Here is a 21,070-nt window from a genome sequence, read left to right as displayed (position 1 = left end):
TCCATATCCAGCTCCTTAATCCTGCATGAAAGACCAACCCCTGCTTCGAGACAAGCAGYAGACAGGTCAGAGGGGCCCCCGCAGCACCCCAGCTGCTCCGGCTCCTCAKCCTTGGCGCTTTGCTAGCACTGCAGACCCCATTTAACCCTGTAGAGAAACCAGCAGCATGAATCTCTGCTAAATGTTCACAGCTTGGCCAGACCCCAGCCCATGTGCTGGAGCTGGCAGAGGGATTTCTTGCTTCATGGGAACTGGTTAGTAAAAACCCAGGGTGAACTTTTGCACACCCRGCCCCAAAATAAAGCTTATTTATTAGATCAGGAGAGCCTTCCTGACAGTCCCAWTTACCCAAAAGGGAGGCTGGCAAGTAATGGAATATATCTGTCTTCTCCAAGGAATCAGCAGTCCTGTCAAACAAGCATGTGTATATATGTTACCTGTATGTGCAGCTCTGGCAGTTCCTTTCACAAATGTCCCTGCTCTCTTCCTGCAAATCCATCTCTGACAGGAATAACAGAACCTTTAGGATCTGAACACTTGCAGCATTTACTTAAATYGTCATAAAAGCTTTTTATTTCTCTCTCTCCCCACTGCCTCCTGAGTTGAGTGCTCACAATATTCTCCCCAGCCCACCTCAGTCAAACGGATCCAGCTCCCAATAGAACCGGCATCCAGCCTTGGAGCAGGCGTACACTAAGGCTTGGTGCTTTGCAGCCCTGCAGTGAAGGGCTGATACTTTCAAAGACAGATTTTCTAAGTAGCTTTGGACAACTCAGYTGGGAACTATATCCTGTTGAAGAATAAAACTGTGCAGCCTTTCAACAAGACACATGGTTCTTCATTCCAGGCCTGGAAGGTGTCATGATGCGAGATGCCAAAGCAGTGAATCTTATACAGCGAGAGCCAGTTCAAGTCATTCTAGTGCTTTATGCTTACATTATTTTTTTTTTTTTTTTTTTTAAGGCTGGCCATAGTGTGGGAGCTGAAACAAAAGTGCCGCTCAGCCCAGCTTTCCAGCAAGGAAGCGTGTGAGGCAAATGCTGTGTGGGAACTGTTCATTCAGTGCGAGCAAGAGCTTCTTTGAGCTCCTCGAAGCTGCCAGCAAAGGGAATTGCTAAACTGATTACCCCCTTCATCACAAATCTGTGTTATCTGATGGGTGATTGCTCCAAAATGTCAATATTAGGAGTTAAAGTCAAGCAACAAATTATTAAGTACAGTAACAGTGCGAAACCTGGGTCAATTTACGATAAATGACAGGATTGTACAATATACCCCAGAAACACTGTCATGTTTGCTCCATGATTAGCTTTGATTCATCCTATCACCTCTTCTGCCTGCTGGAGTCACCAGCAGCAGCCTCAGACAAGGGAGCGTTCTGCTCCCTGCTTCCCAGTACCTCTGTCACAGCACGAGAGCCAAGGCCGGCTAAAACTAAYGACCTGCACTAAAATAATCTCCTAATGATGGTATTCAACCAAAGCAGAGAGAATTTAATTTCACAGCCTTTCGTTATCAAGCAAAAAGAAGTAAGGCAGCAGTATGTGCAGTCAAGCTCTGCTGCTGTTCCCAACTGATGGGGTAAACCTGCTCCCTTTCCATGGGGTGARCAAGGTGACCTTGGGTACGTGAAGAATTTGGGTCTTTATGGGAAGCTGTCTGACACTTAATGCCCCAGAACTCTGTTCTCAGACTCTCATGGGTTAAGACAAGCCATTCATAGTGAAGTTTTGCATAGCAGGTCTGCCTAAGACATCATCTGCCTAACATTGAACTTTTTGATGCATTTTGAGGCAAAAAGTCCAGAATGAGATGACAGTRAAAAAAGAGTTGCTTTGTCTGTGTTGGTGACGAATCTTCTACTGGCACGGATGCTCCAGATCCTCCCCGCTTTTAAGCCAGGGTTTTGCATTTTGCAGGGTTTAGCCTTGATGTCAAGAATATATATTACATCAACTTTGTGAAAACGTGCCCAAGTTTTGCCCTTCTAAAGACTTCTGCCAAATTCCAGTTTGCACATGTCCAGTAAGAACCTGCTATGAGTTGTGCAATTCATTTTTTTTTCAGTATTAAATATTTATGGAGCCTACTCATCTCCCAGTTCTGGAGACCAGTTAGACTTGGCAGGTTTTATAAGGAATGGCAAGCATGGAGCAGCTCCTCCTATCGCTCTTCCAGCCTCTCGAGGGCCAGCAGAGCGCAGGGTGCGTGGCCTGACGAGCAYGTTGCTGCCCCTCCTGCTTCTGCTCTTCTCTTGCAAGGCTCAAGGCAAAGCAAAGGTTACCACCTGGGAATCACGTCTGGGATTCCCACGTTTACCGTCTGGGAATCACGGAGAATTGAGAAAATGTAGAGGTGTTAGCAATATGTTTTTAATGCCCTGGAGACCTAGGAAGCACCTGCAGAATTGCTTTGTATTCCAGGTATGWCCCATATACTATATATGGATTTAAATCCAGTGAGGTTCCTCTTTGCTGTTATAYCAGCAACTTCGCTATCAGCTAATACAAATGGTAACACGACAGCAAACCTTTCCTTCTGCATGTAGAAGAGAACACAGCTAGGTGCAAATGCTTGCTCTTAGACATTAACCCTAAAAGCTTAAAAACCTGTTGATGGAGCCAAAAATATATTTGCATGCAAATATGACATACAGGTCTATAGGATCATCCCCTCACCTCAACACCTGCTTGACAAAAACTCATTGCCAGGCCTTCCTATGTTGATGATTAAAGCACCAACAAGTTTTTAATGATACAGAGATGTTAAGAGTGTCCTTTTATGTCTACTTTTTTATACCTGGAATTGTAAAGTATATTCTTCAGGACTACAAGTAGGAAACTACAAAAACAATGTAAAATATTAAGATAGAAAGGTAGAAATGTAGAAAGAAAGGATGTTTTTGTTATTTGCCTTGAGGTTTGAGTCTTCAGAGTGAGAACTTACCACATGTGCAACCTCTTCTGTAGAAGGCTCAGAAACTATTCTCTTTCAAGCAGAATGACAGCCAAGAATCTTGTATCATCATTTGATCTTAGCAGCTGAGAGCTCACAGAAAAACATTAACTATCATGAGATTTGAAATAAAATTATGAGATCTGGCAATCCTGCCAATAATTGGTCCAGATCTGAAATAACCTGAATTCAATCACACTTAATCCTCAGAGAAATGATTCAGGTACAAGTCTGTTCAATGCCTTTATCCCATTGACAATAATTTGTAACTTTGCCCTGCCATACAGATAATTGGATTTGATTCCCAGGGTAGCAGGGTTCAGCTCTCACTGTCAGGCCTGCTTCTGCCTAAAAGGGCATGAAAATATTAACTAACTATAAACTAAAAGAGCATAATGAATACTGCAGGACAGTGAAACACAACATCTCTTTTATATGCCTGGCAATAGGACATTTGCATTACTCCTGAGTTACAATGCAATCGCTTTGGATACTGCTTTAAATTTATGTTTTGCCTTAACCAAAACACAATCATTCCACCTTACTGCATGCATTCTTACAATAAGGTCACTTTAAAACTTAATTATTGTAATGTTTTACTGCTAGTCTTTTCTATATTCCTCCAATGATATAAATCAGTGCTTGCCGTGGGGAAACTGCCTAGTACTTTCACACAAAATAAACAGTGACTGGAGTCTGCTGGGGTGTGGAGTGTGTATCTCATTGCTCTGGGATAGCTGGACTTCCRTAACTCCTTAATTCACCACTAATACTGCCCTGAAGAAATGCTGGCCAACAGGCTTACAAAAGGGGAGCATTTCCTTTACAAGACAACTTTGGAAAACAGGAGGAAAGTCTCTCAGCTGCTGGAATGTCCATAGTCAGCTGCAGGGCTAAGTGGGCAGAGCACAGGTGAAGGGGTGAGGAGATCACAGCCGATGCACCCAGCCACATGGCTGGGATTTATCATATCAGAAAACTGATTCATCTCTGCTAGGAAGATTATAAGAAGTGACATGTTTGTTGCAGGAAGATATTCAGAATATTCCCATAAATGCATTGTCAGTAAGACTGATTCTTTCTACTTAATTTTCCCTTTCACCAATTCTCTCTCAGTAGGTTCATATATCAAGAAATAAAGAGAATCTGGGAAATATAGATGAAAAATTCATCTAGGCCATAGTTTCCTGCATTATTGCCAAGAAAACACTAAGCCAACTGTTTATTCATTTTTAAGGATATAAGAGAATAGTTTAAAAAACAGTTTTCAGAATTACAAAGGCTGAAATGAATRATGATGATGATGATGACGACGATGATGAAGTAATTAACAATCCCTTCTCGAACAATGCAAAGCATGTCAGGTGTTAAACATGTGTTAACATGCCAGCCTCGGGGTTTCCTGGAGCCCCAAGGGGCTCCCCTGTGCAAGGTCTGAGTGGGCAGCACAGCCCACAGCGGCAGGAGGGGCCAAGTTAATCASAGCGGGATGTGCTGGCCCTCTAACTGGAATGCCTCCTGGAAAACCACCAGCAATGGATCTCAGATGTCCCTGTTTGTTACTGCTGCACCAAAGGCTTCTTTTTTGACTTGACTTGACATGTGCTAGAATTTAAGATCTGCCTCCAAACTATTTCTTTTACTCAACTAAAAGTGCCACTGCCTTAAAGAGAATATTACTTGATAAATCCTGACATTTAAACTGGAATCTAGTGTTATATTTGTTGGACYGAAACCCCAGCTGATATGGAGAAACATGCCTAGTGTGGAATTATTTTTAAACAGCTTCCAAAAATGAGTAAAGATGGTGCAGCTGTAGAGTGAACCCATCTGYGCAAGTGTCTACAGGGAGGCACCAGCTAGAGCCTGCAGAGTCCCCAGGGTCCCAGCAAGGAATCAGCTGAGACTAGTTGGTAAGAAACAGGGAAAGAGCATAAACACAATCACAGGAAAGCTGACATAGGAAAGGAATCTATATTTCTATGTTTTGGAGGAGTTCAGCTAGCTGTTTTTCTTTTTGTGTTGAAGAACAACAATTACACTGATTAACTCYCCATTTTACAATATATTTCAAGGCCCAAGGAAGGCCTTAAGTCACTTCCACTTGGGCCAAACTACTTATAGCATAAAAAAAAATTCAAATGAAGCTCCAAACATGTGCTTAGCCTCCCTAGTTTTAATATTTGCTCTTTGCAGCAGGTTCCCTCAGGATTCTTCAGTTATTTCACTTTCTTTGGGGGGATCCTCACAGCTGGCAGACAAATGTTAAAACTGCACCAATTTTTTCACTTAGTTTTCTTAGGAAAGAAGCTGTTGGGTTATGCAGCTCACACCAGTGCTTCCAAGGCACAGGCACCTGCCAGAGAAGGACGCAGCCTGTGGAATTCCTTCCTTCAAGGAACACAGGCTGAGGAAGAGGAAACTCCCCTTCTTCCGCAGGGCCGCCCTTCACCGCTGGGCACAGGGCCAGGCAGTACTGATGATGCTACAAAAGGCTGTTTTTTTATTACATTCCAAAAAAGGGGCACTCTTGTACATCTGTGTCTTTATACACCAAAATTGGGCTCATTAAAAAAAGTCCAGGTGATTGAAGTCTGTGATTTCTTCCAGTTGACAAAGGGCAGAGGTGAATATTGCTCTGCAACCCAAACGCATCCATACTGGAGAGTTGGAGCTCCCAAGCCCACAGTAGGCTACACGGTGTTAGTAATCGTCAGAGGAAAACTAGGTCATAGAAAACACACAATATTAGCAGCTTCCTGGAGTTCTGTCTATCTTAGTGTTACTAGCCACCACCTGCACAGGTGAAGCAAGGTTAATCACGGAAGGAAACCCTTATGAAATAATTTTAATTTAGGAAATAACCAATTAAGCTTCCCCCGTGGCAAAGCAGGGTAGCTGCAAGTCTCTGAGCTATGCTGGAAACAACAGCACTACTCACAAGCTTAAAGCTTAGTATATTGCAGAGCAGGATTTAAGAGGAAAACCCTCATCTACCAACAGCTATAACAGACACACTGTAATTCCAGCTATCCTCTCCATACATATGGATGTGTGCATCCACCCCACTCATGGGGACTACCACACACACTCAAGTCTACTATAAGCAGCTGGTTCGTAACATGGAAATCAACCATCACAGGCAAAGCGTTCAGCTTCTATGAGCATCTTTCTGATCAAGAGTGCTGTTGCAAACAGATGCTACAGAGCATGAAAACAACCACCCCGCCTAATTCCATCTCTCTCAGCAGAAAGCCTATCTTTAAAAGTCACTCATCACTGAATGCCCTTTCGTCTGCAGAAAAATGTGAAGTATGCCTTAATTACATCCCCCGTGGCCTCCCATTTGATGTCCTGTCCGCTGCATCTCTGGCAAGACAGCCCTATCTCTGGGTACTTTTCAATTAAGCTAAACGGCATTTATTTGGGTTCTCACTGAATTGTCATAAGCAGAAAGTGGCCGTTTGCTCTTTACCCCTAATTCTGCAAAGTGAAGTCACCTCATTAAGCAATGTAGGATTTCTAGTAACACGTCATAATAATGGCCACATTCATTAACACTGCATTAAACTGGAATCGCTTCTAGACTTCCTATCATCCTCTAAACATGCCTATATCTAACACATTAATATTTACTGATGTTCTCACAAGAGACTCAAACACTGCCCACTTTACAGCAATATGCTGTGAATTAAACACCACACGATCTGTTAGATACTATTTTCCTGTACTACAGCATTCATAAGTTTCATTAACATTTTGTTTCCTCTTTACAACAGCTGCTCATCTATAGCAAATGAACTGGATATCAGCCCTGCGTGATGAAGATGCATCACTTGAGTTTTCAGCTTGTGCCCAGCATCAAATTCTTGCAGCACTGCAATACAGAGAAATTCCATCATACACATCTTACCTCTTTGGTGTGGGTATGGAAGGAGACTGACATGTCCAAGAGAAGCTTTCTCTGTTCCACCCTTCGCACGAAGTCCTGGATCCGAACTTCCAGATGCCGGGCTGCTTTATAGATCTCTTCAGGGTCACATTCCCCAGTCTGAGCCAACTGCTCTGCAGCCTCTAAGAGCTTGTCTGCATTGGTGTACGTATTCTACCAACAAACAAAGCGAGGAACAGGGTATGAGTAATACAACTGTGCCAGGTAACCCCCCCAAACAAGCTGCTTACACTTTACAAGGTACGAAAGCCAGTGATTACTGGAGTTTTAAAACAATAATAATAATTCTTACTGATGTTGCCATCTGTGAAAGCAGCGTGCACAAAGCCCCAGAGCCTGGTCCCTGAGTACAAAATAGCTTCTTATTCGAAACACACCACCCCAGCACAGGACTGTGCACTTGTTTATTCCCAAGCCCCCTGGAACTTCTCAAAGATAATGGAAGGAAGCAAGAGGGATTAACCACCTCACAGGCCAATGGTGTTTCACGTGACACGCGGCCACAAGCACATTGGAAAGGTCTCCCAATGACTATCATATTACAGCGGGTAACCTTACAAGCCTGAGACATCTCAGCCTCAAGAAATATTTGCCTTTCAAGGGCTTCTGTGGGATAACCTGAGAAAACTGTATCTTCAAACTGCTTCTGTGATTTGTCCTCACTGTTCTGCACTGTATTTCTAACAGCAGTAAAACCATTCTTTTTTAGCCTCCCAGGGTCAAACACTCAAACTGCCCTGCAAGTATCACTTCCAGTCCAAGGTCTGTTATCTGCCTTCCACTGCATGACATTTTAAGCACTTCACCRTCCTGAACAGATTTACCCTTGTAGCTCTATCCTTGAGACCCAAGATATTTTACCCCTTCTTTATAGAGAAGCAAGTGAAGGAAGCAGGAGCTAAGTGATGTACCCAAAACACGCTAGGCTGGAAATGCAGAGGTGGAATCCCCTTCCATCAAAGCTTAGCTCAGCTAACAAGCTACCTGCCCATCCTTTTCCTCTCTTCGTCTCTGGAGAATTCCACTGAACGAATCCACCAGAAGATCTCAGTAGAAATGTAGAGGGACTGCAGCTTATCTTCTTCATAGCCAGGAATTACATACAGTCTTACAGGTTATTCATGATCAGTGGTATTTGTACAAAGCTTAGAGTCAATGGCCCTTGATGCCACGGATGAGCTTTCTTTACTCAGATTGAGGCCAATAACTCCATAGCGCTCAACACTTAATGAGCAAATAAAAAGAGAGCAGATATCAGCTTAAGGGAATTTCAAGTACTTGGTTGGATCTTCAGAACTGCTCCCACCTGGAATTTTACTCTTCCCATCAATGGAAGCAGAATTATATATAGCAATTTCCTTCCAAAAATCCTATTGAGAATCCTCCTCAGCTTAAACGTGCATTAACTGGATATATACAACAAAATAYATATAGAACCTATGGACACACATAGCATGGAGCATTAGGGGAACACAGTCAAACTCAAAAGCCATGGATAAAGTGCTGCTGTTCTTGCACCTGCTGCAGTCAATAGTTGTTGCTTGAGAAAATATTGAATACAAAGAAAGAACATCTGCCTCTAAATGTTTAATAGGGCAAATACTTGCTGTTATGGAAAGCAAAAAGAAAATGGTTAATTCACTGTCCATTTTCCCAGTTTCTGAGGGCTGACTACAAATATACAATATCTGCATTTTTCCTTTTGGACAGTGAAGAACATATAACATATTCTGGATGGTTTTGTTTACCAATAGCAATTTGAAAAAAAAAAAAAAAGTCAAACAAAAAACCCCCACATTCCTGAAGTTCCATTTAATACGATCTAAATCAAGGACCAGTATCACTTTATAGCATCCYTTCTGAACAATCACCTTCCAAAATTGTTTGGAGCAAGTGAAGTTTTTGCTCTTCTTTTTTTTTTTTCCTCCTTTGTGCCGACTTAGTTCCTAACTAAGTCTCCAGGCTTCAGAAATGGGTGAATTTGTTCACAGGAAAAAAGCTACTGGCTTCATTCCTGCCACTCTAGAAGCAAGGCTGGGTGCCGGATCCTTCCAGCTCAGCACTGCAGCACTGCAGATTCAAGAYGTTTAGACACATTTCAGAGAAGCAGCCACACCTGGGAGTTAACTAAAGTTGCCCTGAACTCCAGAGCTTGACAGATTCATTCATCCCATGTCAGGGATATAAATATAGTTCAGGCCGAATAAGCTAGGGATTAGCTATTTGGTGAGAGTCTATCCTATTTTCATTTGTTTGGTCTGTTTATTTGCTTTTATAAGTGCATGTAAAATTGTGATGTGTACAAAACATKTTGTACATCAGTATTTCCTTACAAGTGTCTTACTAAAGCTATGTTGAACCTGTGGGCTTCACCCCATGTTGGCACTATAACGCTGCACTGCTTTTCTGCTTCACATTTTCTCTTTTTCCTCCTCAACTCACTGTCTTGCTTCTAAGCTCTTCCAAGCAGAGACCCCCATGTGCACTTTTGAAGCACTTTTTTGGTGGAATCTAAACCAGACTGCACCAGGGAGCCAGAGGAGAGAACTGAACACAGAATCAAGTCCCATGAAGTCCCATGCTGAAGAAAAATACATAATGGATCTTCCTGTATGAAGGCCTCTTCATCCTGCTGCCCCCAGCTAAAAGAGGTTATTTCAGATTCCCAGCCCTTCTGAGATGCAGGAGCATCTCCCAGAAGCATCTCCCAGAAGCACATGCTCCAGGCAACGCTCCATATGGTATCAAGATTGGAAGCTTTTGGAAGAAGGTAAGAGCTACTGCAACTCCTGGTAGAATATTTTGCTTCTAGAAGGGCAATTGTAACTGTACCATTTTCTACTCTGCTAAACTCAGGGCTATGGATGGTTTTCTGTGTCCTCCTGAGGAAAGCAACACCAGCACCAGCTGGTCCCTCCTGTGGGAAGACCTACACACAGAATCTCTCTTTCATTTGTGGATCTGTGGAAATTAATTCCTGTTAAACTAGAACAATACCAGTTCCACAGAAAAATAACCTTTGTATTACGCTGTCATATGCTCTCTGAAAGTTGTTAGGCAGTGTGGGGTCAGCTGTAGTGTGGTGGCTTTTTTTCTAAATTGCATTAACTATCTATTGTATGCAAATCCTTGAAATTCTCTGCTAGCTGGTGTTAGGCACTTCTTTTGCACCATCTAAAGCACAAAAACAATTTTCATTTCAAATCTCTTAATAATCCCTTGCATAATCACCTATTTTACTCATGAAATCTGCAATCACAAGAAATTGGAAAAGCACACTTCAGGTTTCACAATGGAAATGGCTCTAACACAGCCTTTGGAATTCCTTTTAGTCAGAACCTGGAGGTTTTTATCTTCTCCTTTCTTGTTATTTGCAAGAAACTGAAAGCATGATCAGGGAAGACAAAGACTAACAAAACTCATATAACAATTCATTCTACAATTCAYAATCAGATGTGCTTGTAATCTGATCCATGGCAATGTTTCCTAAYGGGATTCACATAACTTTCATTCATTAATTATTAAGAGGCTGATATCCTGTAGCATGTTAAAAAAAAAAACGGGTTATGAAAAAGCTGATAGGAAATTTCCCTGTTACATTCAGTACATTGCCTACTTTCCTATGCATTTCAGACCAATAAATGTCAAAATGTCAAAATCCATTTTCATCTTTGAGCCTTGCAGCAGATCTCAACGGAGATTTGGCACTTTCTTCAGCTCAACATGTACAGAGACATCACTGCATTGAAAGCACACTACCCAAATGCAGCTCCTTCAGCAAACTGCCTAAGAGACTTCCTTTAAGTTGAAGCAAACCTTGCTTTGCTCGTAAGCCTTGTGCTACAGAGGTAAATCTTTGATGAGCCTATGTAACCCTGGGTAGCACTGGCTGCATGCACTTCACGGCTGGCCCATCTGCTACAGGGAGGGCAATGCTCAGTATAAACTCGCAGAAGAAAAGCAATTGAGGTTTGAAAGAATTTGGTGTATTTTTCCTCATTAAAAGTGCATGAAAGATAGTGGACAATACATCAGCCAATTCTGACTCAATAGGGAGGTTAGGGATAGCAGCATAGAATTACCTTGCCTTTCTTATTTATGGTATGTACTACAGCCTAAAGAAGTCTAATATTGTAGCCTCTTAAAAAACACTACTCTGAACAATTCTTTTAGAAATCATGGAAAACATTAATAATCCTATACCTATATTTGTGCTTTTCTCCTAGCCCACAGCCCATTTTTAAAGTTATCAATCAGTTTTGTGCAGCGTTTTGACTTGGACTTATGTGCACTTTCAGAAAATGATTCTATGTGGAGTTTTCCTCTAGTCCTAGCAATCACACCTGTAACTAGCTTACTGTTGTATGGTCCTAAGAAGATCACATTGAAAATAACTGCATTTAATGGTAGTGCATCTAAAGGCAGCCCAGATGTGGGCAAACTGCTTCCACAACGTTCCCCTCACGGTGTCTTGCAGCTCTCTATTACATGGAACTTTCCTGTTGACCATCTCCAAGTTCTGCAGGGTGGTCAGCATTGGAAGATCGAGGTGCAGAGGAGGTGCAGGTAGTTAGCTACACTCACATGTTAAAACACACTGTAACCCTTAAACGCTTCCTGAGGATGTGCTGGAGGTGCTAAAAGGGCCCAAGGTGGCCCTGGCCTATGTGACTCCATGTTCATGAGGTTCTGGGGTTGCGAAGGCAGTTCCAGGCAAAGACTGCTCCAACGGAATCGGAGCTTTGTCACTGAGGCTTTACCATCTAAATGGCCTGGAAGAGATGGCCTCCCTAGAGGCCAGTATATACTGACTATCTGAAGAATTGGTATTACTGCCTTAAATCAGATTTTCTCCATTAAAGACAAGTGATGTGAATCCCGTGTTATGCCTGCAGGTTGAAGCTGGGGAGAATTACGGGGTTTTCTTTGATATGATGTCTCCTTTATGTTCACTGGAGTCATGATTCGACTCATCAAAACCCAAGATGAAATCCCACTATTATTACACCTGCCGCAAAGATGGGATGTCGAGACGGGAAGTTCAAAACCTGACCCATCTCTCGCTGCAAACRCTGAAAAGCGCTCATACAGATTCACTGAGAACTGGGTCAGCCTCCCAGTCATTTAGACAGGATCACAGAAGGAGATAAAAATGGGTAAGGACTAAAAATAGCCCTGCAAAGGCCTCAGACCCCCGCTCTGTGTGCAGACACCGGGAATGCTCCTCCCCACAGAAACTACCGACTCACATTCACAAAGCGCTAACCATGCAGCTCATTCTGCTCCTCTTCTCAATCCTTACAATCTCCTGTTATCCTTAATTATGAAGTTTGATTACTGCTATCGGATTCTTTGTTTAAGCCACTATGTTAAAATAGCTCTAGCCTTTTGTTTAGGTTAAATGCTCTCACACTCGCGCTTGTGTTTGAGAGTTTTATCTCTAGCAATTTAATATTCTCAGCCTAAGCCGAAGGAGCACAATGAAGCATTTCTTTGATAAATAAAAGAGAGGTTTGAGGAAGCATCCATCTTTGTCAAAATTCCCTCTCCCTAAAGGAAGGCACTGGCTAAGTGCATACGGTGATTGAATGTTAGATGTGATTTTATTCGGTCTGAGTTTTGCATAATCAAATTAAGATCAATATKCTTGCTTGTACCTTATTACTCTAATTCAAAACAGGCTTTCCCAGGTATTACAGGAGTTCAAGGCAGAGAATCTCTCTGAGCTCCTGAGCCATCCACTCTCTTGGCACAGGATTGTTCCCTATTTCACCCTGGAAAGGAATGGAAACTTCTGCAGATCTTTTCTTTAAAAAACAAACAAACAAACAAACAAAAAAACCTTTCCATTGTTTTTAGAAGACTCTTTTCCCCTTAATCATAGCAACTCATCTTAAATCTTTCTTGTCCTAATTTTGTCTCATGTTGCCTTACACTGCCCTTGAAATCTCAGCTCTTCAAGCACACAGAGCTGCTACATTCATCTCCACAGCTCTCAGGCCATAGCTGGGAGGAACATTCGAGGATACCTGCCTCGAAATGAGTAAATAATATTCCTATCTGTTTAAGTAGTTTACCAAATGAGAGCCTTGAGGATGTTTGTGAGTGCAAGTGGGTGTTTAAATACCAGCTTCTCACGATCTGAACCGAATCGCTCCTCTTCTCCAGCCTGCACCTATCCGTCAGTGCCGCGGGGGAATGGCAGTGCCTGGAAGGGGCCTGGGGCCGGCCCCGYGGCGCTGCCGCTGGGGACACGGGACACGGAGACGGGACACGGAGACGTCCCTCCCAGCTGCCTGACAAGCCACCTCTGCAGCTGCTGCGTGGGTGTGCAGGGTCCTCACACCACTCATCTCTCCTTGCAGGTCCGGGGTGAGCTTGCAATGTTTTAAATGCTTTTTTTTTTTTTTATCTTTAAAAATATATATATTATTTTTTCCCCAAAGTGATCTTCACGATCTCCACTCTGTTATTTTTTGTTGAGCCTCTGTATCTACTAACCCGTTATTACTTTCCTCAGCGACCTTTGAAACTTAGCTCAGGAAAATCTGCAGGTTTAGGGAATGTGAAATTGCTCCCCAATTTCAGATGGCTAGGAGGCTAGATCTAATGCCAGGCTGGTGCTAATTAGTGCTTTATTCCTCCAGTAATTCCATGATTTCAGTAGGTTACCTAATCATGAGGGACCTTTCAGCATGAATCAGAAAGAAACAGTCTCCAAGAAATGACAACATGAATACTGCACAGCATCCTTACTAACCACTGCCAAGAACAAGGTATTTTTACACGCACCATTATGTTTTATCTATGATTTTTCTCAGGGTTTACATAAAAACAGGCATGAAATTTAAAAGAATGACAATGACACATTGCATCAAGTGCTGAAAGCCCAGACAAGGTGTATGTAAAAGCTACTTAAGCCTTTCAAACTTATAAAATAAGCAAGAGTAGAATTAACATCTGAAAATACGTTCACTAATCAAAGTATTTATGCTATTTAATATTGAGTACCAATCTTAGGTTAAAAGAAATCACTTACAGTGTACTTTATCATATCAACCATCCATCTCCATTAGGAGTGCAGTCACGCATCAGGTCGAGAATACTCAATTATCACAATCGCACTAATTAACTCCGGTGTAATCACATCTCTTTCAATGAAGCACCAGTGAAACGTGTAATGAAATAATGTTTTAAATGCCATCTAACATCATACATTATATCCCCACACGTGTGTTGGTACACAGCAGGTGCACAGAGCACGTCAACTTCTCAGCTCCGTATGACCAACTAAACCCTCACTGGCTTTTTCTACCATTGCCGCAGTCTGTGCATGCTGGGCTTTGGCTCTGAACGCTTCCTAWGTTATTTCCTTCTATAAGTCATTTTTGACACAGGTCTAGGCTTTTCAAACCACCCCGGGAGACTTTAAGTGCTGCAAGATTACCTTAACCTTTGTTGCAAAGGAGGAGAGATTTCTCAGTCTTTTTTTAGGCAAAAAGAGCCCCCTATACCTAGCAAAGGCTTCACCTGGAGCCTGGTCCATTCTCCTTTTCCTATTTGTTTTACTTTAATGAGTATATATGTGCAGGCTGTTGTATTAAGTAAATGCCTAAGCATATGTTGAATATAAGGCATGTAATTAGTGCACCTCTTCCCAGAGAAACAACATACACTCTCGAGGTAACATGAGTGTACATCACTGCAGGATGGCACTAGAATCTCATCTGCAGCCTCAAAGGAGCTGCAGTAAAAGCGGCAGAAATACAAACCTCTTTTTGCTTTGTGGGAAGCAATTTAAGAAGTCTTGATCTACAGAACTCCCCACAGGAACTGGAGGAATGTACARAATTAAGCTTTAATCCTTTGCTTTGCTGACAATTTGGACATTTTCACTGTGCAAAATAAGTGGGTTTCTCAACATACCCTGTGAATAGGGCTGGTGAGATAACAGCTGCCCATYACTTCAGTCTCCCTCTGTTCTCTGGATTTCAGATAATTTGACCAAAAATGCCCCTCCACTATCCACACGTAAAAGGCCCCTTCCCAATTTCARATAAAGTTGAAGTAACTTTGATTTCATCTCACTCCAAAGCAGCTTCCTTAGGAGCGGCTCAGTGAAACAGTCCTTTGGCTTCTGAGCCTCTTCACTGCCAACATTAATTCGGCTGTCTGTCATGGTTTACAAGTTGGAATTTGTTTCAAATGAGTAGAAACCATTCTCTGAAACTTATTAGATATATAAACCAATTTTTCGCCGCTGTTATTTCCATGACATGTGAATTGCCTATACAGCTTACCCATCAAATTAGTTGTTCGAGGCAGCACTAAAGCAAAGTGGAGCAAGGGCTTTGTCTTCCCTAAAACTTAAGAAGATTAAAATCTTCTGAACCAGCTGGCGAGATGCACTGCATATTTGAAATAGGAAATATAAAAGGAAACACTACTACAGAAGAAATGAGCTGTATTTTTACACTAGATATTCATAAACATTAGAGAAGTTTCAGATTGAATTTAACATTTTTCATGCTCATCAGAAAGCATTTATATAGAATGCATCTTGAATATGTGGTCTAGTGTGTGAAATTCAATTCAGGTTACCCATAATCACAACAAAGTTTTGGAAATACAACATCTATTCATTTCTGGCTCTTATTAGAAGGCCACACATGATTTGAGATAAGTCTATTTTAATAATGACTTACAGTGAGAAGTCTGGTACGAAACCATATTCCCACCAGAAATTCTCATGCTATAAAATTGTTGGCATGTGGTAGATCTCCAAGAATACTGCAGCCATAGGAGATACTGCCTCTGCAGTCAGCATCTGCCAAACTTTCTGCTACAAAAACTGGGCCAAATCCGGAGAGCTTTGCTGCGCATTCCTTGTTCAGATAACATCGCCAAACCTTCCTCTCTCCCTGGCCCTCCCTCTTCCTCCAAAAAGCCTAAATCAGGCCTCCAATGATAAGGCTGGACATCATATAAAACAAAGCGATCACAGAAAAGCTCTTCGGGTTGTTCTACGATCTCTCTTTGCCTGCTGGCCTGGAATCGTCCCATTTTTGTGCCAAAGCAGGATTTGGGCCTGTGCCCCGTCCCTAAGGCAAGCACGCCAGGCTGCTGCACACCAATTCCGACTCCCCTCATCATCCCCACTCCAAAATAACCTCCTTACTTTGTGTCCCTACGCTGGCCCACACATCAGACGCTGCTGTGCTCCCAGGCGCCTCCTTCTCTCTGTCCCACATTTGCCCGGCACTGTAAGGAACCCAAATTCCCAACAGCTGCCTGAGCTATTGCCCCCGTTCTCCAGCCCAAAGGGACACACACTCCGGAGAGTTGCCTGAGGTGTCGGCAGCGGATGCGTCTTCACAGGCTCTCTGCTGGGGCTGCTGCTCCTCTGTCGGTTTGGGAGACCCGGCAGCAGCCGGGCAGGAATTTGGCCCATGGCTCCGTGCACCCCGAGGAATTGTGTTTGGCCCCAGTAAATCTATGAAAGGTTTCAGAAAGGGGTCGACAGTCGAAGGGACAGCTTGTCATCTCACGGAATAAATCAGCAATTGTTACTTCTTACAATACCACGTTCTGGGAACGTGGGAACACGTTCTGGCTGGGCAGTGTTTCTTTGCATTACTTTTGGGGTGGACACAAAGAGCTAGTCCTTGTTTTTGCAGCACATTCAATTTGTTCCATATTGAGCCTAAAACAAGCCCCAGGTATCAATGCTGAAACTATACCAAATCTTTTCCCCYGTAATATCTATTTCAGGTAAATTGCTGCAATGTGGAGCACAGCGGGTTTCGGGTCTCCCCTGGACTCCCTTTTGATGGGTGGGCACTGGCAAACCTGAGTTCTAGATGTCAATATAAATCCTGGCCATAGGCAAAACAACATAGAGGTGGACACCAGAACCCAGTGCTCTTGGCCATCTCTCATCTCTGCACAAACACCCTTAATTTCACTGTTTTTTYCAGTGTATCCATTGGAGCTCTTGGGTTGATGCATCTAAAGTGGAGGCTCCATTTCTACTTCCCTGAAATGAATGTGTCACRAGCACCTTTTCGTGCCATGCGTTTTTCCAGTGAGCCCTCCCAGTACTCCGAGGGAAGCGCGAGGCCTCTCCTCCCTTTGCTGCCGAGATGGGGATCTCTGTAAYAGCAGCAAGAGGAGGGACCGGTGGGTGGCAAAAGCAGCTCTGGGGCGCGGGGCGAAACGCTCGACGCAGCTGCACGTTAACGGGGCTGCTGTGATCGCTGCAGCACATACTGGTTTCTGTTCTATTTGCTGCATACTAATACAGCAACCGCGTTAGATAAACATGGGTGAACATATTCTCTGACAGCTCAGAAACACCTCCGGTCTCAGTTCCTGCCTTTCTGCAAATCCTGCAATTTCTCCCTCCCCAAACAAGCCTCATGTTAAATGCAGTGCCGTGACACGGCTCGTTTTGCTCCCTTTTCTTGTGTCAATCTTAGTGTTTCTCCGCTAGTGCGGCAGGAGCGGCAAGGGAGGGGAACCTGTTCGTGCAGTGTGCTCTGCACCAGGCACTAAACAAAGGCGCCCAAGYGCTGCAAACCAAGGGCCATTTCCACAGTGACACAAGCCAGGGCTTTCCTGGGCCTTGCTTATGCAAAACCAGACCTCACAGAGCAAAGCTATGGAAAGGAGTGTTAATGGCTGGATTGCACGCACTGAATCAACAAGTGCATTATGTATGTACGGCAGGATTGTTGTCCCTGTTCACACGCATTTAGTCCCAGAAGAATGCCATAAATTCGTTGATGTTGCCCTGTTTCTACACTGGAGTAAACGAGATCTCAGYTCCACGTGGGGCAAGAGGCTTTACCGACGGGCTTGTAGGCAATAAAAAGTGGGCAGAATACTGCCTCAAAACATTTGTAACATCCACATAATACAAGTAGTGCTATTATTAAAGAGCTCGAGTGCCCAATGCGGGCGCAGAGCGCAGCACCCCTGCAGCTGGGTTCAGGGCCGCGTGGGCGCTGCGCAGCAGGCACCTCCCAGCCCCGCTCCCTCGCGCCCTTATCCCCTGGATGACCTGGTTTCCTTTAGAGGAAAACCAGATGCGTGGGGGAGGAAGCCCCGATCTGGTCCCGTAATCTGGACAATTAGGGAACTGCACAGGAAAAGATGTAGGGGGGGTGATAGCACTGCAAAGCACCCTCCTCTCAGTGCAGATAGCCCCTGAATTGGATTCCCCACCCTTCAGCACAAGCTCGTTGCCCTGCAGCTGGCAGCGCAACGCTCTCCAGCCTCTGYGGCACAGTCACCAGTCGGAGCAAGTCGGTCTCTTCCCAGAATACCTGTACAATAAGCACGGAGACCTAAAMCTTGTCCTTGAAAATTGTCTTTGTTCCTGAATTTTGGATCTGTATCTCCTTGAGGGAGAACCTTCCACCCGATTGCCCTCGCTAGCATCTGCGGAGCAGCGCGCTCATGCCTCGGGATTGCTGCAGGACAAAGGCACCGTGTCCAACACGGGCACTGCCAGGGCAGGTGGTGCACTTGGGGGCTGCCCATTCCCCTGCCCTCTTAGAGGCACAAAGCAGAAACTCCGGGCAGGTCCACATTGGGACCTTCTCCCTGGAGCCCTCCTGCTTGCAGCAGCTCCCCAAACTGCACAGTCCTAATCCACCACCATTAGGAACGAGATTTGGACATCGCTGCAGTTAATCTTCCTGAATCGATAGGCACAGTTTGATAACCCACTGACCTGCCAAGAGGGAGAGCAAAAAAGAATAATGATTAGAGGGAATCAAAAGCTTTTAGATGGCAATGGTTCTCACATACCATTCAGGTAAGGTAAAACTTCCATCTAAAAGTGAAAATTTCAGTGAGATTTCCAATACTAAAGTGACTTTAAACCTTGTTTCGCTTTTGTAATGTTGAACTATCATTTTCTTTTGCTGCAGCCCTATTCCTATTTGACAGAGACATCAATAGAATTTATTAGTAGGCATATTATATAACACATAAGTATTATAAATTTCCAATGACATCTCAAATACATTTATGGCTCTAAAAAAGCAAATCCCAGAATGTTTCTTCAGCAGAAATTTTGGCTTTTTTCATTCAAAATGAAAACAAATTCAAAAACACACAATTCCCTATACAACAGAAATTCCATTTTCCAGAAACTCTAGAATTGAAACCAGTAATTCCTTAAAGATCTGCATTGTTCCACCCGTCTGTCATGGGAACAGCATTTTGCATTTATAGGCAAATCAAGTGTACATATTTTAAAGACACAAAAATAAGCCTACCCAAATAAACCAGCTATAGGAAGCTAGCTCCTGGCAATTGTCAAAAACCTACTGCCTTGCCAAGACTTTGGATTTTATAGGGAGTATTTGGATTCTGCAGGCTGCTGCAGGCGGTTTAATGAAACGATCCAGCTGTCATATGATTTTGGAAGGGAAGAAATAAGAAAAGCAACCACCTCCTGCTTGAGGAGAACTGCAGCGCAATGCAGGCTCAGAGCCTGTTCTAGGAAGATCCCTGGCAGTGACTGCTAATGTGGGTCTGTGCCCTTCCCGGGCCCTCTCCATGCAAAGGTCTCCTACTCTCATTGCCCTGTGGTGTGCTCAGCAGGACACCTTGGAGCTAAGAAACAGCCTCTTCCCATGGAGCTGCATGCCCAAGGTTCACCGCTTCCCTTTCCACTTTCAAAAGATCTGCCACTTGGCTTTTCCTGCGAGCCAGCCTAACCAGGCAYGTCTAGGAGCATGGCACGGATACTCCCAGCCCATTCCCAAGGGCATCATTTCCTACCACTGGAAACAAGTGGGGCACAACTGACTTCTCACTGAGTGCAGCTGTGGAGAACCCCTAGAGAGTCTTGCTCCTGGTTCCATAACAAATTCTCTGGCTTTTTGGCTATGTTGCTAGAAGCCTTCATAGTCACCAGCCCCAGAGCAACCTTCACAGACAGCCCATATTCATGGGCACCGTCTCATYTTCCTCTGGTCTTTGTGACTGACCGACCCAGTCCCTGCCAGCCAGGAGCCTCTGGCACCCAGAGTTCCTGCCCCACGTAACCTGCTGGCAAAGGCCATCCTTCCCTTTCTGCACAGAAAGGAGCTAATTTACAAAAATGTGTTCCTGCACGGGAAACTACAGATTGTAACGCCAGGATTTGCCTATGACCCTGTAGCAGATGATAACCAAGATACACGCAGGGCTGAGGTTTTTGGTGTCTGACTCATGATTTTTATTTAAGTTTATTATTACTGAAATCACAGCTATTATTGATAGTTTTGAATCCAGTTCTTCCAAGGTATAATTGATGCCTTTTTCTCCCTGTTTTAGCCTAATATTTAACCATGCACCATACTGTAACACCCTATTCTAAGGGAAATATCCAGCATGGCCGGTGTTGCTGTGTGTCAGCGTGACATGCCAGTGTGCCTGAGCCTGCACATTCCACAGCTGGGTAGGTCACCAACTTAAACAAACAAGCAAGCAAACAAATTAAACAAAAAATCCCACAAAAATACAAAAAAAAAAAAAAAATACTCTAGGCCAACATCCCTCAGTGCTCCTTATCAACACGGGCTCCTAATTTATATCTGAGCATTTTACATCAGTACTGAAGCTCATGGCAAGCTCCAGCACAGAGACATCCAGCAGAGCTGGGATGTGTATGGGAAAGCACCAGGTTTTTCTCCTGAAGGCCAAACAAGTAGCTKTTTGCAATTCAGTTTTGGCCTGACTATTCCATTACCTCACTTAGATTTAAAGCAGTTCAAGCACAACTGTATGGCTCTCAGAGATCACAGAAGACGCTTTTACCTGTAGAGCTCTCACCAAATGCACTTTATATTCCATTCGTCAAACAATACAAACATAATTTTCAACATARTCATGCTTAAAGATACTTTTATCTTAAAGATCTTTTTGCAAACTATGTACAGATAGTGCCTTAGAGACAGTGTAACAGAGGAAGAGGATGTTTCAGACAGGACCACCAAAGCCCAGATTGCTTCTCAGCTGCAGAATACCACCTGATCTTTCATTTCTCATAGAGAAATGAATTTATTTCCCTAAGAAGAATAAAAGGAAGAGCTGATTCTTAAAGGAGCTATACTTACATGTATAAGGTTAACTTGGTCATTTCCAAGCCTGTGCTGAGGAGTTTAA

At 43.5% G+C, this 21,070-nt stretch overlaps 1 protein-coding gene across 1 annotated transcript in view; it reads right to left on the bottom strand.

Moving 5' to 3' along the window:
• Positions 1 to 21,070, bottom strand: part of KALRN (kalirin RhoGEF kinase) — a 464,489-nt gene that overhangs the window by 182,223 nt on the left and 261,196 nt on the right. Inside the window, exon 11 of the mRNA XM_026054352.1 lies at positions 6,869 to 7,060. Coding sequence (XP_025910137.1) covers positions 6,869 to 7,060 — 192 coding nt within the window. The remainder of the gene's footprint in view (positions 1 to 6,868; positions 7,061 to 21,070) is intronic.

Source organism: Nothoprocta perdicaria, unplaced genomic scaffold, assembly GCF_003342845.1.
Source record: "Nothoprocta perdicaria isolate Ctin4 unplaced genomic scaffold, notPer1 scaffold_0, whole genome shotgun sequence".
Lineage (NCBI taxonomy): Eukaryota > Metazoa > Chordata > Aves > Tinamiformes > Tinamidae > Nothoprocta > Nothoprocta perdicaria.
Note: the sequence above shows the minus strand (reverse complement) of the source record. Positions and strands in the feature narration are given on the sequence as shown.